The 26,563-nt window shown below is 37.5% G+C and overlaps 1 protein-coding gene across 1 annotated transcript in view; it reads right to left on the reverse strand.

The window, feature by feature from the left end:
• Nucleotides 1-530: 530 nt before the first annotated feature.
• NAALADL1 (N-acetylated alpha-linked acidic dipeptidase like 1) overlaps nt 531-26,563 on the reverse strand; it is a 712,563-nt gene continuing 686,530 nt past the window's right edge. The window contains exons 21-22 of the mRNA XM_044075363.1: nt 10,062-10,192; nt 531-577 (exon numbers count right to left, since the gene is read on the reverse strand). Of these exons, the coding sequence (XP_043931298.1) occupies nt 531-577; nt 10,062-10,192 (178 nt within the window). The remainder of the gene's footprint in view (nt 578-10,061; nt 10,193-26,563) is intronic.

Consider the following 26,563-nt stretch of genomic DNA (forward strand, 5'->3'; position numbering starts at 1 on the left):
AAAATATGTATGAAAAAAAGGGAACCAGGGTAGAAAAAACAAAAAAGAGAGAATTAGATCAATGGCATGTCACATTATTTTTATTTCACTATATAAACTGATATAAGAAATAAATATGTACACCTTTGCCACATCCAGATATGATGGGAAGGCATTAACATGTCATAAAATAAATCAATCACAATGGTATGAATGACAAATTGAATTATGTATTTGACTACACATATCATATATATGTTTTCAAAGTAAGTAACTGCATTTGCAAAAAATGAATTGTTACTGGCATGTAGTATTGCACTTAATATCTTATAAGTACTACTCTGTGAAAAAAAAACTAAAGACTGATTCAGGGTATTGAATGAACACACAATAAAATTGATGTATCCATTGCCTAAAACACCAAGAACTATTGGAGTAGGCAAAGATAAGGTATGCCTGCTCTGGAGGGTTTAGAGTGATGGACTTAAAATAGTTCTCTGCCTTGAATTCATACCTGATTCATATTCAAACCAAGCATCTAGGAGACAAGTTCATCTGTCCTGATGTGCTTCATTGTTTTCTGCTATCTCTTCTGCAGCTGTACAGTAGAGAAAAGAAAAAATATGTAAAAAGCATAATGAATAACTGCAATGGTTGACTGTTTAATGCCATATCATACACATGTGATAGGCCAGTATACTTACACAATTGACGGTTGTTTGCAGTCTTATATACATCTTCCCATCAGCTCAGGAGGTCCCACTTGCACCTCGTCATGTCACTGTATTGGTGACAACATCATTCCCCAGTGCGTGGATGCCAGTTGCACTGGTGACAGCCTTGGCCAAGCTATTCCAAGCCTCAGCTTTATACTGAGACCCAGGATAATCTCCCTGCAGCAGCTTCTGGCTGTAGTGGTTCATGAGGAGTGCCATAAAATCTAGGAATCCACAACACCCACCCATTTGGTTGTAAATGGAATACCATCCCTACATTTACCAGTAATGCCTGCTGTTATCAGACTAGAATTATGTGTCTGAATTGGTGTGTGTGTGTGTGTGTGTGTGTGTGTGTGTGTGTGTGTGTGTGTGTGTGTGTGTGTGTGTGTGTGTGTGTGTGTGTGTGTGTGTGTGTGCGTGTGTGTGTGTGTGTGTGTGTGTAAAGACGCACAGCCTTGCCAGCTGCGTTTGTGTAACTGAAAGCACCAACCACCTGCATGTCCTCTCTCACCACATCCATAAACCTTATCTTATGCCTTCCTCTTTTCCTTTTACCTGGTAGCTTCATCCTTAGCATCGTTTTCCCAATATACTCAACATCTCTCCTCAGCACATGTCCAAACCAATGTAATCTTGCCTCTCTGGCTTTGTCTCCAAAGCATCCAACCTGGGCTGACCCTCTAATATACTTATTCCTAATCTTATCCACCCTCGTCACACCCAGTGCAAATCTTAACATCTTTAACTCTGCCACATCCAGCTCTAACGCCTGCCTTTTTATCAATGCCACTGTCTCCAACCCATATAGCATAGCTGGTCTCACTACCTTCTTATAGACCCTCCCTTTCACTCTTACTGGTACTGGTCTGTCACAAATCACTCCTGACACTCTTCTCCACACACTCCATCCTGGATGTACTCTCTTCTTCACCTCTCTTCCACACTCACCATTACACTGAACTATTGATCCTAAGTATTTAAACTCATCCACCTTCGCCACCTCTACTCCTTGCATTCTCACCATTCCTCTATCCTCCCTCTCATTCACACACACACATATATTCTGTCTTAGTCCTGCTGACCTTCATTCCTCTTCTCTCTAGAGCATATCTTAATCTCTCCAGGGTCTCCTCCACCTGTTTCCTACTCTCACTACAGATCACAATGTCATCTGCAAACATCATAGTCCACGGGGACTCCTGTCTGATCTTGTTTGTCAACCTGTCCATCACCATTGCAAATAAGAAAGGGCTCAGAGCTGATCCTTGATGTAATCCCACCTCCACCTTAAACGCATCCGTCACTCCCACTGCAGACCTCACCGCTGTTACACTACCCACGTACATATCCTGTACCACTCTTACATACTTCTCTGACACTCCCAATTTCCTCATACAGTACCACAACTCCTCTCTAGGTACCTTGTCATATGCTTTCTCTAAGTCTACAAAAATATAATGCAACTCCTTCTGACCTTATCTGTACTTCTCCGTCAACACTCTCAGAGCAAACATTACATCTGTAGTGCTCTTTCCGGCATGAAACCATACTGCTCATCACTAAACATCATGTCTCTTCTTAACCTAGCTTCCACTACTCTTTCCCATAACTTCATGCTGTGACTGATCAGTTTAATCCCTCTGTAGTTACAACAGCTCTGCACATCACCCTTATTCTTAAAAATCAGTACCAAAACACTTTTTTCTCCAGGCATCCTCTCACTTTCCAAGACTTCATTTAACAATCTGGTTAGAAACTCCACTGCCATTTCACCTAAACACCTCCATGCTTCCACAGGTATGTCATCTAGACCAACAGCCTTTCCATTCTTCATCCTCTTCATAGCTATCCTTACTTCCTCCTTGCTAATCCATTGCACTTCATGATTCACTATCCCCACATAATCCAACCTTCTCTCTCTCTCTCATTCTCTTCATTCATCAACCCCACAAAGTACTCTTTCCATCTGCTCAACACACTCTCCTCGCTTGTGAGTATGTTTCCCTCATTATCCTTTATCACCTTTACCTGCTGCACATCTTTCCTAGCTTGGTCCCTCTGTCTAACCAATCAGTACAGGTCCTTTTCTCCCTCCTTAGTGTCCAACCTTTCGTACAACCCTTCATATGACTTATCCTTAGCCTTCACCACCTCTCTCTTTGCCATGCACCTCATCTCCTTATACTCCTGTCTACTTTCTTCATCTCTCGGACAATCCCACTTCTTCTTTGCCAACCTCTTTCTCTGTATACTCTCCTGTACTTCCTCATTCCACCACCATGTCTCCTTGTCGTCCTTCCTCTGTCTAGATGTCATACCAAGCACCTTTCTAGCCATCTCCCTTACTAGCTCTGCTGTAGTTACCCAGCTATTTGGTAACTCTTCACTGCCACCCAGTGTCTGTCTTAACTCTTCCTTGAACTCCACCTCACAATTACCCTTTTGCAGTTTCCACCATTTGATCCTTGGTGCTACCCTTACACTCCTCTTCCTCTTCTTGATCACCAGCGTCATCCTACAAACCACCATCCTGTGCTGCCTAACTACACTTTTCCCGGTCACCAATTTACAGTCTCCAATCTCCTTCAGACTGGCCCTCCTACATAAGATATAATCCACCTGTGTGCCTCTTCCTCCACTCTTGTATGTCACCCTATGCTCCTCCCTCCTTCTTAATAATAATGAGTAGTACCACCTAGAAATCAAACCCATGAGAAAAAATGATAAAATGTTAAATATTGCTTATTAACTGTCAGTGCTACAGAACAACTTAACTTTTTGATGTGGTAATTAGAGATTTTTTAACTTAAAAATGAAAGGAGGTATACTTATGAGATGCCTGTATGTGTGTAACTTTAGTCGTGGGACTGCATTTCTATGTAAAAGGCAGTGTCTGAGCTTGTAAGTACATTTTAGATACATGGAGTTGCGTGACCTGAGTAATAAATGTTGAGTTATGTTGCATACATACTTCATAAGACATACTGTCCTAAACACATACTTCTGATATGTGATAACTCATGATAATTATAACAAAAGTATTGTGCAAATCATGCCCATGCAAGTGCATTCAAATTTAAATATCCTCACTTGTCATGTTTAACTTAATTTACGCACATTATATTCGGCTAATATACAGTAGCAAGCATTAATGATGTATAGTTATAATACTTATTTGTATTTAGTGTTACATTCTTCAACAAAATGTGACAAATGTCATTCCAACTCCCTATGAAAAATTATCTGTAAACTGGATTTGAACCCTGCATCAACTGTCTTCTTTTGCTAAGCTCACTATACTTACACTTTCTGCCACAGAGAAAGTCACCTAACAGCTGCATCTTCTTCAATGAGTACTATCCAGAGTGATGACGGCTGCACATAATCACCAGGCTCATTTGTGCTACAGATGAAAGCCCAAATTTAATTTTTTACTTTTCTCCTTCAGCAGTGAACCTTATTTGCACACTGCTGAAAGGACCACAAATGGAAAAGGCATTAAAAAATTACCTTATATTGCAGAATAACACATTTATTGGATATATGTAACAAGGAACGCATCAGTTATAGCATTATACATTCATCCTTTTCACATCTACTTGCCACATTACAAGTAGCATTTGGATTACATATCAGCAGGATTTCATGTCATAGCAATTGTTCTGAATGGGGACACACACACAATAACAGTAGTTCATTCTTGCCACAATACATACAATTACTCATGACATAAATGTTTTCAATATTAAGTATTTCTGTTATGATGAACACTTGTAAGATATGAATAAGTGCTCCAGCGTATATGACACATATGTCCTCATTACTCATGTGACTGCTTTTTTGTTTTCACACTTTACAAAATGTCAGATCTGACAAAATATATAGCACATATTGTTATTAATAATGAAAAGAGGTGAATTTATAGCAGCAACACCTTTGTCACATCAATTCACAAGGGCTACATGCAAGAATTTTGTCATTTATCAAAGACTTTAGCCTGTTCATTTCATATACAGCATTGGGTGCCAATATTTATTCTGAATCCAGTTATAAAAAATATGTGTAAACTATATTTATACACTGCATTATGTGGCCTCTTTCTGTAAGCTCATTTCACTTGCTCTTTATGTCACCAAGATAGTTACCTGACAGGTGGAATTTATTCACTCAGTACTGGCCACAGTGCTGATGAAATAGCACTGGTGCCAGTCTCAATTGTGTGACTGATGGAATTTCAAATGAAATTTGTCAGTTTTTACCTCAGAAAATGAATTATTGGTCACTGATAATGACAGCTGCCAGTCAAAAGTTGCAATGCCAAATGGCACACAAAAGATGAACAGAGAAAAAAATGAAAAAAATATTGAAATAAAGGAAACAAGAAGTTGCAAATAGAACAAGTAGTTAAAATGTACATTCCTGATGTTTCCTCAACTTTGGTGCCTTGCAACATGAACATATGCTCCTTAAACATCAGTACATTCACACAAACAGCACCCTCTCTGGATTCAAACCCCATCATATCAGGGCATTCACAACACACTTGAGATTATTATTAGTATTTGCCACAGTCACATACACATATTTTGAAGAAAAAAATTAGTTTACAAATACTCAGGATGAGACATGATGTGAATTCACATTACAGGTGCAACAGAAAGTTGCCCTTTGTAGTTTGCACTTTTATGTGTGGATTAATGGGATATTGGCAACAGTTAAGCTAATCTTTCCTCACACAATATAAAATAAAAGTTTGCAACACTGCAGATCTTTTTTTTTTCTTTTTATGTTTTGAGCATCATTTTCTCATTGTTTCCACTAAGACTACAACGTGATTTGCATTGCTTTTGATATATGTTTCAGTGAGTAATATACTTCCTTAGAATTGATGACAAATTTTATTCAGAGCACAAAGTGTGATCATAATCAGTTCATACAAATGCTATGAATTTTGCTTTCCTAAGTCAGTCAATGTACTCACAGACTTTCTTGTAAAGTTTTTCTCCCTGACACATCTTTGGTAATTGTACATCAAAGAAGACAGTCTGTGAAACCCTGATTGTTCCAGCAGACAGTCATTCACACTTGCAAGCCCTTAGCAGGTAACACTTCTGAATGTTCATCCTTGCACTGCTAGGATGTGTGCATGCAGTCATGTTAGTTTTTACACTACATTTACCTACCCTGCACTTAATGCAGATTGTGTAATTCATGAATGCTAATGGCCTCATTTGCATATTCACAATGCTCACAGAGCTAAAGCTGCATTTTATTAGGGTAATTGTGCAGGTCAGGAATTTGTATCATAGTAGGGTAGACTGTTTTGATCATAGTGACACTTTATTTAGCCCTTATCAGACCCATAATTGAGTATACTGCCCCATTCGGTATGTATCTGACTAGACATATGTAATAATTGGAACATCCAAAAAGGTTCCTTACCAGGAGAATCCAGGATATAAACACATTGTCCTACATGGTTTGCCTTAAAGTCCTATCTCTATACTCTGTCTCCTGCAAGTTACACATACAAGACATTCTTGGATTCAACCCTGATGGACCTTTTGCACATCTACAAAATTAACAGTATCAGAACCACTAGATCCAAGTACTTAAATTTTGCTTGTGACATAAATAAATAAAGTCCATCCCTAGTCCTATTTATGTGTAACCTTGATCAGTGGATTGCAGTTCAGAAATTCACCCTAGGTCTGGCCTCCATGAAACTGATAGAGGCAGATAGTAATGCCCAAACTAAAATATCCCCCCAAATAACTTCTAGAAACCTCCTAATATACCCTCTCCTAACAAATGCCTATGATACACAGCAATGCAATTGGGTAGGATTGTACAGCTAGGCTTCTGAAGGTCATAGTGGTCATTAGCCTAGTATATACATATGAACCTATAAGAGCTCGGTACTAATACTTGTTTTCCAAACTTGTTTGCAGTTTAACAACTGACTTGCTTCAAATGTTTTGTGCTGTTTTTTTTATAAATTGCTTTACTTTAATATTACTGATGGACTGCATTTTACAATACAAATGTTGGTTTACTGTCTGTATGTTTCTCCCTAGCTATTGGCATAGCCATGTGTATCAGTTATTTATTGATGATTAAAAATGTTTGTAAAGAATGTTACCTGACATTTATGGAAAGTTTTAGCTGGGAAGCTGACCAGTTATTTCAGAGGATTGTTGTATTACCTATTAGCCCAGTCAGGGGGGTTGCATTATTAGCCTACAAAATTGTTTTAAGCCTGTGATATATACTGGCTGCCCTCCATGGAAGTGGATATCCCACAAAAGCTTTATCAATTTTCTTTGAAAAATGTACATTATTTTTATTAATGCTACAATCTAGTACAGAGTATAACAACTGTTGTCCTCCTGACATACTTTTAACATTGTTTTTCATTTCCTTGCTTTTTTTTTTTTTGGCCAAGGCAGAATTCTGTATTAAGTTGTGAGTGTTCATTTGGAGCCTTACTTTTTCAAATATTTAGTGCATGTTGGAAGAATACATTCACAGATATTTGTTTTGGTAAAAATCAGTTGTAGCTTACTTATGTATTATTTTTTCCTTTTCTGTTTCCTCTCATACAGGGCTATGGTACCCATGACAATTACACCCCTGTAAACCACCATGCAATGATCCCAAGAGTGAAGTGATCATCCAGGCACTATGTTGCCACAGGTCATTGCTCTTAGAGAGAAGTACAGGTGACAAGTCCTCCTGTGACTTTATCTGGGACTAGGTGGTCAACAACATAAATGTAGTAGGAGTTCATGGCCATACATATCAAAAAATAAAACATAGGGACAGTGACATGATCACACAAGTGAGGCATAGGGAGGCTGCAATTGCCCAGGAATAATGGCTGTGGGGGCTGGTCCTGCTACTGAATTACCACTGGCTGAAATAGAGCAGTTCTTGTCCACTGACAGAGATCCAAACAAGTCAGCACAGAGTTCTCACAGAATGGTGTTGGGGCTGAGGTGGATGACAACCCAAGTGTGCCTGTGTGTCTACTGCAAAACGTATAGGTATGCAATATAATTAAATAATTCTCACTGTATGTATATGTCATGTGTTATATGTGTGTGTGTGTGTGTATATATATATATATATATATATATATATATATATATATATATAGAGAGAGAGAGAGAGAGAGAGAGAGCAAGAAGAGTGGCATAGAAGAGACACTAAATGAGAGAGAGAAGGAGGGGAAGTCAACTGGACAGTACACTTTTGTATGAGGTGTTTCTTATTCTGCAGGTGTCAAGGGAATGTTTCTTTGTTTCTTGTGTTATGTGCATTGTGATGCTTATCAGCTATGTTTTATCTCCCTTTCTTATATGTAGGCACATCTGGTTCTCAGTTTGCATGACTATCTACACATGATAAGCACACCTTTTGCGTTCTTATTAATGTACAAAAGGAAGATATAGGTATACATTAAAGTTATTTTTTCATTGCATTAGCATCTATTAATTTTTAATATACTTATCTTAAGTTTGATCGGTTTGTATTCTATTTCTCTTTTTGTTGTATTGATTACTTATCATAGATAATCCTGCCAGTGGCACTGTGGAACTCCTGTCACCTGATGTTAGGGTACTGGTAGCCTCTGATATTGATGGCAGCAATGAAGGGGCACAGTCTGGCAGTGCAGAGGGTCAGTCTGACACTGGCATTGTGCCTGTGACATCCCCTGCCTCTGTTCTGGAAACAGTCAGTATGGTTACAAATACCCATGACACACAGACCTCAGACATAGGACAAGTTGAGGATGACACAGTTGATCAGGCTAGAGTGGTTACTCCAATTCCAGAGCTAGTGGATTCTCCCCATAGCCAGAATGAGGGCAAGTGCCACGGGTGCTCGGAGGAGGCCTGTAGTTCACCCTCCTCCTGATGTTGATGTGTCAGTAGCTGCCACACAACATATGTGTAGGGTTGTCATTGAGGTACAGGCAAATTCCACCAGGGCCTTGGAAGAGACAGTGCGAGTACTAAACATTGTGCATTCTGACATGCGGGACTGCTTGAACCATGTGGGTGACTCATTGAACAGGTTAAATGACACAATGGATCAATCAATGTCTGTAATGGAACATCTGTTGGGGAAGGGTCAACATCCAAATAACTGGGGAGCCACTACATTATCAGGTGTTAGCTGACAGGGCAGTGCAAGATCCTGCTCCTGTAGTCGCACTACTTCCCCTGCTCCATTAATGATTGTGGTGTCCACATCCAGACATAGTAGGCCACATGGTCATGGAACTTCATGTAGCTGTGATGAGAGCTCATCCTGTAGATATTACTCACATTCATGTAGCACCCCCAATTGCAGAGGTAGTTCTTATGGGGGTGATGATGCTGACCTGACTAGTCTACCATGTATGGCCCTATCTGTTGGAGATGCCAAGACATAGTGCTAGCACAGTGGATGATTGTGTTCATGCAGACATACACACGTTCAACAAAAACTTGCCCATACCACCTCACACACACATACATACACATGCATTCACACACACAAGTTATATAAACACTACTGTTGACTGATATACATATTTTGTTTGTAGCCCTATCAAACTGGATACTTAATGAATATTTTTTTTACTTGCACACATTCACCTTTTTTTGGTGTCAGGCTTACTCTCCTGCACTTTCCCAACCTATGTAAGTGATGATGACTGTGCCCTGTCATTTCCACATTTCTTTGTAACTTATGGTTGCATATATGTCTGATGCAGAGACAAGATAGCTTTCTTACTCAGAAGCTTGCTTTAATGTAAATGTATTGCAGAAGAAATGTTATTTATTTATCATTCCTACTCAGTTGTGAATAATTGGTTATGTAATCGTTGACCTTCATTGTATTTCTGTTAGTATTCTTAGTAATGCAGTCAAAATAGATATTTAAGTATTGCTTATTGGCATACTTGTGCAACTGATGATACAATTGACCTTCTCACTGGTTTATATACAGTGGTCAACTAAATGCCTGATGCACAGTATAGGGAAAAATCCATAGATGTATATTGCAAACATCATTCATAAGCTATTACTGACCTTCCTGTGCACCTGAAACATGTTCTAGCTTAGGGACAGATAAGTATTTGCACATGGCAGTAATCTGTTGTATACCTCTTTCTTCCTTATAGGTTCCAGACTTACCTTGTTAATACTGCAGAAAATAACCACTACATAGGTAAGTAAAGGTTGTGGACTTTTGAGGGATCAAGTTTTAATATTTGTATGTGCTTAAGCTCTTAGGTTTTCACTTAGGTGGTCAGAGGGTGTGCTATCCTTTGCCTCTTAGTCAGAACCATGCTATATTACACATGCCTACATCTGCCAGCATGACCTGTAGCTGGTGGTTCTCCCTCAGACTGCTCATCTGCATCTGCTGGAGCTGCTGGCCCTGCCTGAGGTTCTGGAAACTGTGGTTCTGGACCTTGCTGTCCTTGCTGAAGCTGTTTCCTGGGAATTATATTATGCAACATGGCACATATTGTGAGTATTTGGGCAGAGGTGGCTGGATCATACTGAAGGGTACGTCCTGATGCATCTAGACATCAGAATGTTGATTTCAGCAAGCCAGATATATGTTCTATAATGTTCCTAGTTTGAACATGGGTGTGATTGCATCCTTGCTCATTGGGGTTGTGTGGGTTTCTCATGGGTGTTATGAGCCAATTTCCACTGCATAAGGTGCATCCCTCACTAGATCCCCTTGTGGAAAGTGACCCCTAGTAAACCTTGTGTACAGCTCACAGGTATGCCATATCTGTCAGCCTTGAAAACTGCCATGGTTGCCTGCAAAGCCATTACAGGTGACCCTTTGGGCATTACAGACAACCTGACAGTTTATACAGTGCTATCCATTCCTGTTAATGTGCTTCCTTCCTGGCTCACTTGATGGGGCTTTTATTTCTATGTGTGTGCAATCTATGACTCCCAAAACTTCAGGGAACTGTGCTATTGCACAAAATTCCTGCATGTTTCTTGCTCTCTCCAGAGGTACATGGGAAACAGATATACTCCTTGCATGTTGTAGCATTGCATTTAGAAAATGATGCAATATTCTAGGAGCTGAGGCCTGTGACACCCCTAATATTGTCCCTGTGGATATCTGGAAAGTGCCTGTAGCTAGTATATGTAATGTTACACATACATTTGTTTACACTGGAATGCGTTCTCCACAATTTCACTGGGGCTTCAGGTGAGTGCAGCAGAGGGTGAATATTTCCTCTAGTGTTTCCCTTTCCACTCAGTATTGCTCTACAGTTTCTGTGTCGTGCAGTCCATAATAAATCAAATGGGGTCTAAACCCCCTTCTTCTTGGCCTAGGTCTGCCAGCAGCAGCAGCAGCACCTTGAATTAAAGTCTGTTGTACATACAGGTTAACAATGGCAGCAGCAATTCATAACATTTTAATTTTAAGGATAATTGTGGTTGTGTTCCAAAAAGTTTTGGATATTGGATGAAATGGCTACACTAAATGTACATGATTACTTTATACTTTTCTGAACAGTGCTGCCATGTTGGATTGGTTAATTAGGATGTACTTCATCTACTTATGTTGTCATTAGTATATTCTGTCATTTATACTTATTTTGAGGCTCGATGCTAAGTGTAGAGCCATTTATTGAATACAAAATAGCATGCATTCACACATGCAGCTTGCCATAACAGATACACAATAGCAGCACTTAGTGTAGGCATTCATGAATCCACCCCGTGAAAGGGTCTCTGATTATAACACTTAATTACGTGATTTTGACATGGATACCAAGATTCATGGCATCCATGTCTTGAGCAGATAATAAGCAGGTTATGATCAGCAACCTGCTCATAATCCTTTATGTTACACTGGTCAGAGTTGGTATTTAATTTGTCTAATATATCTTTATATATGCCATCTGATCTTGTTATGGCTTCATATATATTCAATATTTGTTATTGCATTGGTGTACTAGTAAAGTAAATATGACATCACCTCTTGCTATGCTTAATACTTTTACAGAGTTCTAAAATATGACAAGACAGTTATTTTAATGTAAGCTTACATATGCGTAAAATTATTATTATGGCAGACTAGGACTCTCAGCAAATAATTTTCACATTTTCTGTGTGTTAAATTCTATTTCTTTTCTCTTCTTTTTTTTTTTCTTTTTCGCTGCTTTATTTTAATATACCTTTATTCTTGTGCCCTTCTTTGTAATAGTCTTTTTTCAAAGAATTTTTGTAGCCAAAAAAAACTTGGCTTTGAAGTTTTCTTTTAATTGCAGCCTTCTCTTCCATTTCTTCTTTTGGATTGACAAAGTACACTTGTGACATTTTTAAAACTATATAATGAAATGTTTCCATCAATTTGCATGTCTTTCTGACGAATAAAATAATTTGCCTTGTCATCAGTTTTTATATGGTCATTTTTGTGGACTTCAAGGTGCCATCCCTGCAGTTTACTATATTTGGTTTGTCAGGATAGATGCACAGATATAAACAGGAAATAACATAGAAGTATATGCTGCAAGCAGATGGCAGCGTGATCTTACACAGCTGTGTCAGATTTTTATATACCTATAATTCAACATTATAGGCAAGACAGATTCATCAGTACAGACTCCAGTTTATTGAATGAGCATTTTTGCAACATATAAAAGTATGCCTAGTTAATGTCTGTCTTGAAATCAACTCCTAGCAGATACTTTAAAACTCTCTACATTCAAGAAAAGGTTTGTGTTTGACAGAGCACAACAGCATTACATACAGACCAATGGAGAGCAGCCACATATTTTGATTCATATACAATTCATGAATCTTCACTTTCTGGATTTATTTTAAACTTGATCTTGTCCAGTGGTCACCTCTTCCTTGCACGCTGACTACTCATAAATTACCAATGCACTTGAATTGGTAAGAAAACTCCCGGAGCTTTAAAAAGTTTTTTCATTGCATTTCATCTAAAAAAATGTCTAGTTACAAGTCGGGCTGCTAGAAGAGTGTTTACTCATTCAACCTACGATGCCTTTTTTGTATACATTCAGTTCACACTGATACCACTTTATAGCATCCAAAACTTTTGTAGGTCTGGCTTCTTTAACTAACTGACTTACCAGCTAATAATAGACAGTATTAGAAAGGGCAAGGCATTATTAACAAAGTGACACTAATAGTGTTAGTCTAGGATGTGGAGAAATTAATCTTTGCCTTCCACTTCTTGTTCATGCTTTCAAATTTATGCTCATATTTACATAACTGAATGACCTACATGTTATTGAGGCATATGGTATGAAACATCAATGTAGGAGACAGGACATTCACTGTCAATGCCGATTTATATCACACTGTACTGGTAATATTGCTAATTGCTTTTTAGCAATTATGAAAATAGGCAATATTTCCATATGTGCTTAATACTTCAAAAACTGATTGACAAACTGTGTGCATTACTTGAAGTGATTAGATGTTATTGAAAAAAAATTGTCTTTGATATTTGCACTGTAAGTTGCACATCTTGAGAGATATCCAGTATTAAATATGACAACATCCACTGGAACAAACCACGGTCAAATAGAAAGTTCTTATGAAACAGATACAATGTGGCTGGCACAATGTTGCATAAAATAAACACTTTTAATATAGTATTAGGTAAGCGCTTTCACTATTAAGGCTTCATCAGACCATATAAAAAGTTAAAATCAAATCCTTCTTAAATAGATAACTTCATGAATAATTCATTAAATAAACACATCATGCTTATGTCATTTCCTACTCATTGAGAATAAAGTGCAGCTATCTAAAAAGTTATATGCCTATGACTTACCAAAGCACATAGTAATTGCATCTAAACATGCTCATTTCAAATAATATTATTACTATTAAAATATATGTGCTGTCTGAAACTTAAATATAAATTAATATACAAAAATATATAAGTGTAAAAATATGTGATTATAAATTCACTTAAAATCAATCAATTCTCATAAAGTGATTACACTGTGTATCCATTCATAGTCAGACCAGTATATCAAATACATTAAATAAATAAATAGAGGAATAAAATTATCACCTAAACGACTTCATTCGTCTGTTTTGCAATACTGGCTTAAGGGGTATTTTATCATTTAATCCCGGTCTCTTATCTGCTCTCAGTTTAATAATCCATTTCAACTCACAATTTTCTGTATAATTTTTAATGTCCCCTCCTCAGGCAATGAAACAAGCTTACATGAGTTCTTAACAGAGATAAATAGCTTGACAGAGTATCTAAGCTTCACTAAGGAACACTCACAACATCACATTGCATTTTTGGATGTACACATAGAAAGACTGGAAAATGGGATGCTGAATATGGGGTACACAGAAAGGCATGCTATAGAAATACTATTTTACATAGAAATAGCATGCACCCCCGTTATGTCTTTAAGAATGTAGCTAAAGGACAAGCTATGAGAGCATCCAGATTAAATCCAACACAGAATGGCTATGAACATGAAATACTTGACTTAAAAACAAGATTATTACATAGGAATTACAATTTGACAGAAGTCAATACTGCTATTAATGAAGTGTGTTCATTAAGAACAACAAGAGCTTGTCCTTATTTTTCTCATGCAAGTATGTCGTTAAGGAATGAACATGAAGAAAGTATAACCAACTACTTGAAAATACCTATGTTTTATACTTCAGACGTTAATGATTTGAAAGGTATAATACAAAAACACTGGGAGGTCTTAATATTAGATGAGGGTATTAAAGAAATAGTGGGAGAGAGACCAAAGTTTTTGTTTAAAAATAAAAAGAACCTGAAACAGCTTTTGTGTCATCCACCAGATATGAGAAAAGGAATAGAAGTGAGTAATGATAGGAACATACATAGAACAAAACCTTGTAATAGGTGCAACATTTGTAATTTCATTGATACCCGAGGCTCTTTTATACATCCCTCAACACAATATGAATTAAATTTTTATAACAGTGCAGATTTTCAAATAGAACACCTAGTATATCTTGCTAGGTGTTTGTCCTGCAGTGCATTCTACATTGGTAAGACTAACAGGAAATTGAGGGAGAGGATGAGAGAACACCTATATCATATGCGTATTAAATCAGAACATAATGCACTAGCTGGACACCTATTAGAAGCAGGTTCAACACATTATTTTAAGTTTTCAGTATTGCAGGTTATAACTCCAAACCGTAGAGGAGGGGACATTAAAAATATGTACATGTACGCGCATGCGCACACACACACACACACACACACACACACACACACGCACACACACACACTTGTATAAACAAACATACACACATCCAGTACCTGCACAAACTGCATCTGTGAATCGTCCCATTCATATCGAACACAGTCATATCAGACAGCTGTGATCCAGTCACTTACATGCACACACACACACAGACCACAGACACACACACACACACACACACACACACACACACACACACACACACACACATGCACACACGCACACACGCACACACACACACACGCACACTTGTATATACAAACATACACACATCCAGTACTTGCACAAACTGCATCTGTGAATCGTCCCATTCATATCGAACACAGTCATATCAGACAGCTGTGATCCAGTCACTTACATGCACACACGCACACAGACCACAGACACACACACACACACACACACTTAGACATATACACACACACACACACACACACACACACACACACACACACACTTACAGACACATAGAACGCACACAACATCCATGCACATACTCTGAAAGTCCTAGTAGCATGTATATAGAAACGCGCACACAAACATACACACACTCATGCACAGCCCTTGTATCCATACACACACTCACACCAATATTTGGACAAAGGTTCACATATCCTCTCATACACGCAAACTGCACCACTTACCTGACTAGACAATCGAAACAGGAGAAGTTTGTTCCACTTTATCCTACTCAGATTACCTCACTTTAAAATGTATAGGTCCATGGTGCTAAATACTGGTGAACACGTACACATTTTTGGTACTGCTTTGGTGGATGACTTGCATAGCGTGAACATGCATGACTTCAGTACTTTGCTTGACTTCTACCTCAGCGGTGCACTGGACTGCTATAGGAACCTTGATAGGATATAGTTCACCTATAAGCAACAGTATTCCCAGGCAGCTCCAAAACCCTCATTGTTCTGTAAAGCAGAGCTGCACTATGGTGCACTGAGGGTCACCATAAATTGAGCCAGTCCGACAGTACACAATGCAACTTACTCTGCACTGTGTACTATGCAAGTTTCTATCAATTCTACCCAGAGTGTTCATAACACTAGTGTACTGATTTGGTAATAAAAACTCTTACATTTTCTAGTGCATATCTTACATCATTTAGGTTGTCTTGTTTTTAGTCTTTTTGTAGCCTTACACGGTATACTCACCAGTCATAGCTACTGTAAAATAACCAAAGTTGTTTGTTTTTTTTTTTTTGCTTGTTTGTTGCTGTTTTTCCATATTTTCCCCATAGTTGGATCATTTTTCTGGGTCGCTGGTGGTCAAGATTAGAGAGGAGGTGTGGTGTCGGTTGATCACTAGATCGGTGGATCGGTTAGACAGTGAATAGTTGGATTTGCTAAGGTGGCTTGGAATGGTTGGAGTGGTGGCCAGTGTTTGGAGAGACGAGTTGGGAGGAGTGGATGGTGGAGATCAAGTGCTGGATGTTGTTGGAGAGTGTGGTGACAGATCTGAGTGGTTTGTGGAAGTGGAGCTGGATCATTGCTGGCAAAGATGAGATTGGTGTAGGAGATGATGGTGGATGGTGGCTGTGATCATGCAGACTGTGGTCATTGGCTTGGACAAGGCCGGATGATGGAGACCTGACTCTCAGCTTGGATGTGTGATCCGGACTTTGTTCTGTTAGATCGGTGGAACTGGATTGGTCTTGTCGGTATAGAGATGGAGTTTCGGTTGTTGGGACTTTGTGTTATGTGTGTGTATGTTGTTTATGTGTTTTATGTGTTTGTGTTTTTTGTTGTAAATAGTCTGTGCTGTTTATAAATGAGCAAGAAGGAACATAATTTCATTCAGCTGTTCACTTTTTGGTTGTACAGTCTGAATGAAAATAATGTTTTGCTTTGCTTTTGCTTTCCTTTGCTTTTTGCTTTGCAAAGTGACAGTGGTTAGATTCCAGTATGATCAAATTAACCACAGAGTAAGCTAACATGATGGCATAGAGGGATAAAGCCCTAGCTACTGCCTAGGCAACCCAGATTTGATTAGCAATCCCAGTGACTGATTTGCTGGCTGGAAGGATGGTGGTGCCTGTCTTGGGGGGCTCCCAGACAGCTATGCCTACTGTTCTGGTACTGAGAGAGGGAAGACTCAGGGCAATGAAAGCAAGACCCAATATAGGGAGGGGTGCACACTGTGGCTGTCCAAGCTGGTGATAGTAGCTCCAGTCTTGCATGTCAAAGTTTACATATGCATTGGCATAGGGGGCATTGGCAGTTCATGAGGTGGTGCAGGTGTGTATAATCACCATCTAGGGAAGGCTTAGGGCCTTACTACAAAAAATACTGTCATTGTTGAGATGTGATGAGAAAAGAAGCATCCTTGTTGTCTGCCCAGATAATGGCTCCCACCTCAGAAGATCTGAGGATGATCATCTCCAAGAGGAAATGAATGGGATCATATGCTATTGAGGAGGGTGAATGGTTGGTGAGAAGATGGAAAAAAAATAAAAAAAAAGCATTTCAACACAGAGTACAGCTTCTGATAAACCAATTCTGAGCTGTGGTACTGCTCAGAGTTCCCAGCCATGAAATCATTTTGGATTGTAGTAATATGAAGCACTTTTATAGATAAGATTACTAAGATAAGGGAGTTTTTTCCAGTAATGCATTTATGGCACTGACACATTGTGGTATGTCTTATGGTGTTATTCTGGACTTTTACTGGACCAGATTTCAGTATGTTGACTTTGACAAAGACAGAATTGTGGTTTCTTTATCATACTCCACCTGCTACTGGCTAGTTTTTGATTCAATTGTGCTAGCAACATTTTGAAACTATACATTCCTAACAGATAATATGTTGATTTCAATCTTTATTCAAGTAGGCCTTAGTTATCCCAATCTCAAGATGCCATCTTTGGAACTGGGCATTTTGTAAACTTACCACACTGTTTCTAGTCTTCTTTTTTTATAATTAAGGTTAGACAGAATATAAATTACTCTCAAAAGTTCTCCTGTTTGGGACTACCAGGTTGGCTGCACATTGAGTAACAGCTCAATTTTATCTCTCCCAATGTGAAAACAGAAACTCAGAAGAGAGAGCCAGTGAACTCATTTTTGATTGGTAAATTTCACTGACTGGCTAGTAAGTGCACTGCACAAGAAATTCAGAGAACCTGAAAGAAAATCAATCACAGAAGGTGAAGACAAAACACTGACTGGGAAGAATTATGCCGCTGTTCATCAAAAAGCAGTGCAAACTCCAGCTGTGGTGCAAGATATAACTTCCAGTAACCTAGAGGAAAAGAATAAGTCAAATGCACTCAGAGCTGATTAAAATAAATGAAACACTGATGGGGTATGTCAATTCAAATAACAAAAGACTGGATAAAATGGAAAAAGCTTTAAACAGATATTCAGATGACGTGACAAAACTGCAAAAATTGGAGGTCAAAATGAAGAAAAGACTGACTGAATATGAGACTGCTCAAGAAAAGATAATTAAAAATAATAGAATTAGAGGACAGAGCATACAGGGAAATATGAGATTTTCTGCTATACCAAAGAAGCTGGAAGGAACAGACTATATTAATTTTATGAAAGCACAAAAAAAGCAACTGGCCTGTTATTCCACAGTAGGAGTTGTTAATTGAAAGGGCACTCTAGACCTTTAATAGTAAAGATGCAATCCTACCAGCAGAAGGAGTTAATTCTGACAAAACTGTGGCAGAAGGACAAAGTACTAAAAGTCGGAGACAGTAGAGTGTTTGTGGAAAAAGATTACTCATTGTACACCAGGGAGAAGATGAGTAAATTTATTCCACTAATCATGGAATGTGAAGAAGCTGGCATGAGATTCAAACTACTGTATCTGGCTGTCTTCAGAATATTCTTTCCTGGAGGGACTAACATCCTAAGAAGGAAGTACAAATGTTTGTCCAACAAAAGGTGAACTGTGAAACAAAAAGAGTTTCTGCTTCTTGTTCTTCTGGTAATAAAGACCAGAGAGAGAGACTGTGTCAGTGAAACCTTTCCCAGTGTTTCAGAAAAATGCTTGAGGGATAGAAAAAAGAACAAAAGTTGACTATAAGAACTGAGAATATGTTGATAAGGAAGCAGATTCTGAATTTGGAAGATGGAGGTAAACAGGAATAAAACAAGCAACTCAGAAATTAACAAATAAATGTGGGATTATAAAGTATTAATTATATTTGTGACAGAACAAGAAAACCTGGAAATATTGGACTTTTTTCAACTTTGTTAAACTTGTAGGGGACTCTAAAGCATGTGCCCTACTTGTTATTAATGCCTGCAGGAACACTTAGGAAAGGGGAAAAGGAAGGAAAGAGTTAACTGTAAGTAAAACAGCCTCTTGTTCTTAACAGTAATATTTATATAGTGCATGATATCTGCGTGCTACAAAGTAGTTTTTCAGTTTTCAAGTGTAATGGGGATAATAAAGTAAACAAGTGCCCTTGTTTTTTTCCCTTCTTTTCTCTTTCTCCTTGTCAGTTTTAGGAAATGTAGGCATTGCAATATAAAAAAAGAAGAATGGTCTGCTCAAAAGAGTAAGATACAAGAAAACAATGATGTGCTTTTTCTCATTCCTGCATAGGGGAATGACTGGATTAAGGCTTTTGGTTTTATCTAGTAACATGTTTTAAGAGAAAACAAATAAATAAAAAAGGACATTAAATATAATAAAGCTGTCCTCTAGCAAATAAATAAATAAATCCAGGTATTTTCCTCTTAACATCTGGGATAGGTTCTATCCTGCAGAATGTTAAGTGGCACGGATGTTAAGGGAACATCGTATTGTTTACACTGTGGTTCACTTAACGTCCTTCTGCACAATGTCCATCTGCATTTACGTCCACTTAGTACAGTGTGGAAGGACATTAAGTGGTGCACACCTGTAAATACTTGTAGAAGCAACCCTGTATCTGGTTATCATGTCTCTATGGATATGATCTGATAAAGAGCAATAAATGGCTTTCTTTCAATGGCTAGGAGGTAATGCTGTCTGAAAGCATTCAAGTATTTTCTCATTCTGGGAGAGCAGTAAAGATAAGATAAAACCAGATAGCACATAGTAGAAGGACAGGTTGTACCATACACCTTGGCATTGATAATCTTCCTTTTAGGTTAACCCAATTCAGTGAGTGTGGCTGTCAGTTTGGAACAATTGTTCCTCTTAGGAAAGTAAAACTTCAATATTTGAAGATGCACATAGCTTAGTGTGTTAATATTAATTAATAGGTTTTTGGAATGTACTTCAGGTGTATTTTTTGAGAGTTTTCAATAAAACAAAACGTTTTGTAATATATGACATAGGCTCAAATGGATATGACAAGAAACGGCTGTAAAAAAGGTCAACCTGCCAAACATCAGTGTGTGCATATTACACAAAACAGGAACTAGATACTTAACAAAAAACTGTTACAAATTAAAGGTGGGAATAATAACTTTTTAACATAATGAGCCTTTCAATACTATCTTTAAATGTCAATGGTCTTACAGATATATACAAAAAAAGAAAAAGAGTAGTGAACTATATTAATAAATGTAGAGTGCAAATAGTTATGCTGCAGCAGACACATTTGGTAAGAACTGAACATGAGACTTCAATAAAGAAAGGTTTTTGTGGTGGTTATTCAGAAAAATACCTAGAACAAAAGAAAAGATGAGTATGTACATTAATTGTAAGAGGAGCAATAGTCCAATAGTGACAGAACAGGATAAAAAAGATAATAATGGTAGATATATAGTGCTAAGGGGCTACTAGCCAAGGGAGGAGGATTTCACTGGCATGTATTTATATTCTAACTAAAACTGCTATAATGGAGCTTAAGAAAATTCCGGGATAAATAATCAGTTTTAAGGAAGAAACATTACTTATAGGTAGGGACTGGAATTTGATTTGCACTAGAAGGGAAAATATAACAAATGAGGGTAGATTTTTGAAGAAATCTATGAAAATATTTGGCATGGAAGATGTGAATTTAATAGTATGAGTTCAGAGTGAATGTACATATTATTCCCCAATTTTCATTTAATTGTTTCATTAGGTCATGTGATAGTAGTTAAGTATATATAATTAATCTAAAGGTGTGTAACAAATAATTTCAGAAGAAGACCATTTCAGGTTGAAAGTGCTCGGCCAACAAATATTTTTGTGTGGACTTCCTGCAGTTGTTCTCTTTTGGAGGTTGTTTTTTATTTTTACAGTTTGTTGCAATTTGCAGCTTTTAGAGTTTTTTGGATATTCCCAAAGTTACAAAAACTGGGCCAGGCTAGAGAGAACTTACATTTCACAGGAACACGTGACTCCAATTGAAAGCTTTCATACACATCCAATAACTATTTCAGATCATGTGCCAATAATAACTAAAATAAAAATGCAGGATAATGAAATAAAAAAGAAACACTGGTGCTTTCCCACCTGTCTTTTGAAAAGAGAGGAATTTAAGGAATATGTAGTGGAAATTAGTCAGGATTTATTAGAGAAAACAGATATTTATTCTGAAAATATAGCTAGGGGATGGGATAAAATAAAAGTGGAGTTTAAAAATAGGATGGACATAAAAGAAAGAGTTATGGGTAAGAAGCAACAAAATTGTTTAGAGAGAATGACAAATGTTAAAGTATTGTAGAATAGGAGAATCTCACAGAATAAAAAGGGGAGCCATTGCAGAGTGGTAAGCAGAAAATAAAGGATTGCCATGATAATATGCATGAGTTTAGAAAAATTACTGTTAAGCAACTGTTTTTTAATATTAATGACAGAGCACAACATTTTTAGCTCAACAACTCAGGCAACAGAAAGTATAAATGGTTGTTGCCAAGCTTTGGGAGTCTATAACAAGGAAAATAACAAGAGAGCCTGTAAAGGTACAAGAAATATTTCAGAAATTTTATGAAAGTCCGTATAAAGCAGACAAATATGCATATCAATAAAAGGTAGAAATGGAAATGCTTATGGAAGAATTAAATATGCCAAGGTCAGTAGTAGATGATTCGGAAGTGCGATTAGTTAGGATTGGAAGAGCTGAGATAAAATGGTGATGTATACCCAATCTACAGGAAAGTCCCCAGGAATAGATGAAATTCCTGTGGAAGTTTGGAACCTAGGAGAAAAAACTGATAATGATCTGGAAGTTTTTGTTTAACAGTATTTTAAGAAGAAGGGATGCAACAATTCCCTGGAAGAAAGCAGTGATGGCTGTAATACCTAAAGATCCAGCTTCATTGAGGTCCATTTCAATCCTAAACCATGATTATAACGTGTTTATGTCTATAATGGCCTAAAGAATATTAAAGGTGATGCCAAAATTGATAGACATGGATCAATGTGGTTTTGTGTAGGGGAGGCAAACATTTGACAACATTAACAAAACATTAATGATCCAGAGGGAAGCAAAATTTAAGAAAATGCTACTTTTGTTGGTGGGTCTTGATGCAGAGAAAGCAATTGACAGAGTAAGCTGGGATTTTATGAGCATGGCAATGGAAGCATTTGCTTTCTATGATAAAATTATAAGGTTGATTAGGAGGACATATGAGGGATCAGAGGCAAAAATTAAAGTGTGTGGTTTCCTCTCTGATAATTTCTGTTTGAGCAGAGGAACCAGGCAGGGGTGTCCTCTTTCCCCTTTGTTATTTGCACTATATTTAGAACCATTGGCAAAGAAAATAATAAATTCCAGGTTATGATTGGTATGGTAGTCAAGAAAAGCCTGCTCTATTTGCAGATTATATTATTTTATACCTGATAAAACTAGAAAAGGACATTTCAGTGTTGTGAAGCATTTTGATGCAGTTTCAAATCTTTTCTGGATACACAATTAATAAAACAAAAACAAAGCCAATAGCTATAAATTAGGTACCCATACACAGATTGGTTCATCAATATTCATATTTATGGGGACGTGGTAAAATGAAATACTTAGCAGTATGGATTAAAAAGGATTCTGGTGCGGCAGCTAAGGATATGTAGGAAGAGGCTAAACAAAAGATAATAAAAAAACTGAGAAATTGGAAGCTCTGTTATATGGATATGAATAGCAACATGCAAGCAGTTAAAATGTTTTTAGTTCCTTTAGTTTTATACACAGATCAGGTATATTTTTATCAACCAGAGGAGAAGCTGTGGAGAACAATTAAAGAGCTGAGGGATTTCATCTGGGAGGGAAAGACAGCAAGAGTTAAGTGAGATAAGCTGATTCTTTCAAATGAACAAGGCAGTTTGGGACTACCTGATTTGAAGTAGTATTTCAGAGGTACACAGTTAAGACTCTGATTTATTTATTTTATTTATTTTTTATTTTACATTTGTTGACCGGGCTAGTCTAACTGGATACATGTCCATTTTCAGTAGAGGCGTGAGGAGATAAGCTCCGTGCAAAACAAAAGATAACCAAAACATTTAAATTTACAATAACATTACAGGTTAAGACAGAATTGTAAGAGAGATCTGAATACCTCACATTGCAAAATGCAGGTGCAATACAAAATGCAGGTAGAATATATACTATACCCTGGGAAGATAAGCTCAGAGGATAAAAAAGAAATAAAAACATTTATATTTGCAATGAACATTACAGGTTAACACAGAAATTACTAAAAAGAGGGCAGAATACGTCTCAGCGCAAAAGGCAGTTACAATGCAAATTACAAAGAGGGCAGAATACTTTGTAGTGCAACAAGCAGGTACAGTGCAAATTACAGGTAGAATACAGAATATAACAAAAAGGAAGCTTATTGTATAACTATAATAATAAAGAGTTATTACACTATAAGTCAGCTCAGAGGATGAAAAAAGGTTAGGGATAGGAAATGGTATTGTGGTTAATAAGGAAATTAGAACTTGTTATTGAGAAGTAAAGGGTAGGCAGTGCTAGTTTGAATAGAAAGATGATTAGTTAGGTTTAGTGCAGGGGCATACCCAGTGTGTTCTCAGGAAACGTTTCAGTCTGTTTTTGAAAGGTGATGTAGAGGAAACTGAGGAAAGTTCACGGGGGAGAAGGTTCCAGGATTTTCCAACAGCATTAGTGGAAAGAGAATCCACGGCCCTGTTATTAGATTTAGAGGTATTTACAAGAAGTTTATGTGATGAGTGCAAGGATTTCAGTATGTTATACTATACGTTGCACAAGCAGAAACCTATAATTCAAAGTGGAAAGTGCTGATGATGAAATTGGGGGAAGCTCAAGAAAGAAGGGAAGACTGAGATTTTGGTTGCAGATCCTAAAGGAGAATAACAATAACCATGCAGAATATTATATTTATAAAGTAGCAGAAAGTATTCAAGGAACCAACCCAACAACGGGTGATGATAATACCATTCTGCCAATAGGGATGATTGCAATTAGGGATGCAGACAATAGGCAAAAGGGGACTGGAATTTATTAGGGAAAACTGATAAAAGAACCAAGGTATTCTGAGCAAATAATTATAGAGGGAAAGGTAATGGAATGGGAAGAGACCAAGAATTTATTTGGACTGCAGGATAGAAATTGCCTTCCCTATCAAAGATTAATATCAGAGTCTAAGCAAAGAGAAAGAAATGTGGGGATCCTAAGTAAAATACCAGCACTGGTAGAGTTTTTTTTTGTAGAACCTAGAATAGAAAGCTTCTCTTAAAAGGGAATAATTAGTAGAGCATACAAAATATTGCATGATAATTATAAGAATCAATCAGAAGAGGCTAGAAAGGATTGGGAACAGAGATTGGGTAAGCAATTCACAAAGAAACACTGGGGGGGATATATGTATGCCTCCCAAATATGCAACAAAGTCTAGAGGATTTGGGATCTTTGTTTGGAAGTGTTTACATATGTATTTTTATACCCCAAGTAGACTGCAAATCATTTTTTCTCAGGTAGACAGCAAATGTTGGAGGTGTGATGAGGAAGAATGATGTAACTGGGAACATATTTTCTGGGAGTGTAATGAGCTGGCAGACTTTAAGGATTCCCTGCAGACTGCTCTGTCAGAGATACTGGGTGAGCAAATTGGTGTAAGTAAGGAAATTTTTTTTTTGAGCTATGATACAGAATCAGAATTGCCTAGACATAGTAAGGCCTTGCTGAGTCTAATTATGGTGGCTGCCAAAAAAACAATTACTAGAAAATGGAAATCAAAGTCTAAACCAACTTTACTACCAGTTGTGACTATAGTAACAGAGATAAAACAGCTGGAAATGGGATCTTTAGAAAACAGTAGGAGCAAATTACATAAGTAAAAATTGGAGTTTTGGGAACAATACATGCAGAGGAGGAACAAGGTTTAAAAGAATGCAGGATTTGAATGAGCTATGTAATGTTTGACTGACAATGACTGGATAGATTATAAATGATGTATAATGTTTTCAACTACAATTGTGTCAACATGGTTTGTGATGTATAATGTTCGCAACTAAAATTATGTCAGTATCGTTTGTTTTCATTTATATAAATGTATGATTGCCTATGTCATGTGTGAGAATTTAATAACAAAATTTTTTGTTTAAAAAAAGGTACTCCTGTTTGCTTTTCCATGATCTTCTTGATCCCTTCGTGTTCAGTTATAGATCAAGGCAGAGTACTGCCACAACTTTTTTCAGGTTTTTAATGACATAAGTTTAAAATATATATTCCTTCTTAGTCCTCTTTAATCTTGCTGCAGCTTTTGACACACTGTTTCGTGGTATTCCTGTTTAGTTCCTTAGAGTGCGTTGTGCTCAGTTGGTTTGCTTTTTAGTTTTCAGGAACCTAACAATGAGTGCATATATGAGTGAGTCCTCTGGCAGTCAGCCAGTGGAGTTGGGCTTCTTCATACCTTGATATTGGCTCCATTGTTATTTACAGTAAATATGCTGTTCTTTCAGTAGATTATACAGAAATAGGTATACTGATAATATTCAGATTTGCTTCTCATTTACACAGGAATCTTAAATGGACTGTATTTGTCATGAAGACTGTCTAGAGTCCATCCTTAAAAGGCTTTTATATCACAATAGTATTACCTCTCCCAGATGAAGGCATTGTTAACTGTCATGGAGATGTGCATGGAACAGAACAAGCAGTCAGATGCATTATGGGAGATGGTAATGGAGCATTTTCTAATCACTATTCCCTTTATCCTGCATGCTCACATTCTGGAGTGTAGGCTGCGTAAGAAATGAGTTATGGCCTGAGAGGATGTGTCCACCTTGGGCTCAAGAACAGCCAAGCCTCCTCAGACAACTCACTCATTCCAGGCGAGAGGAATTCTATGACTCCTGACTTCCACCAGGAATTATGATATCTACCATCTCAGCATGCATCCTTCTCACCACAATGAGCCTAACATCCTCCTTATCAACTCCATCAAGTGCCTGAGCAACAAATTGAAATTGTGTCACCTATACAGTAGTTAGCGCTTTATTCTACTGTGCCAATGGAGCTTGGTCACAGCCTCTTCTGAATATTTTAAAAGGTAAAAATATAATTAAAATGCTGCCTTACTGAAAAGGAATGTCTCCCACATTGCTGAACTTGGCCCAATGCCTGAAGTCCTATAAAATATCAAAACTGACTTTACCTAACTTGTCTAGCACATCAGACATCCAAATTAGACAGTAATTTGCACACAAATGCTCA

The sequence above is a fragment of the Protopterus annectens genome, chromosome 6.part1 (assembly GCF_019279795.1).
Source record: "Protopterus annectens isolate FY-2018-M chromosome 6.part1, PAN1.0, whole genome shotgun sequence".
Classification (NCBI taxonomy): Eukaryota; Metazoa; Chordata; order Ceratodontiformes; family Protopteridae; genus Protopterus; species Protopterus annectens.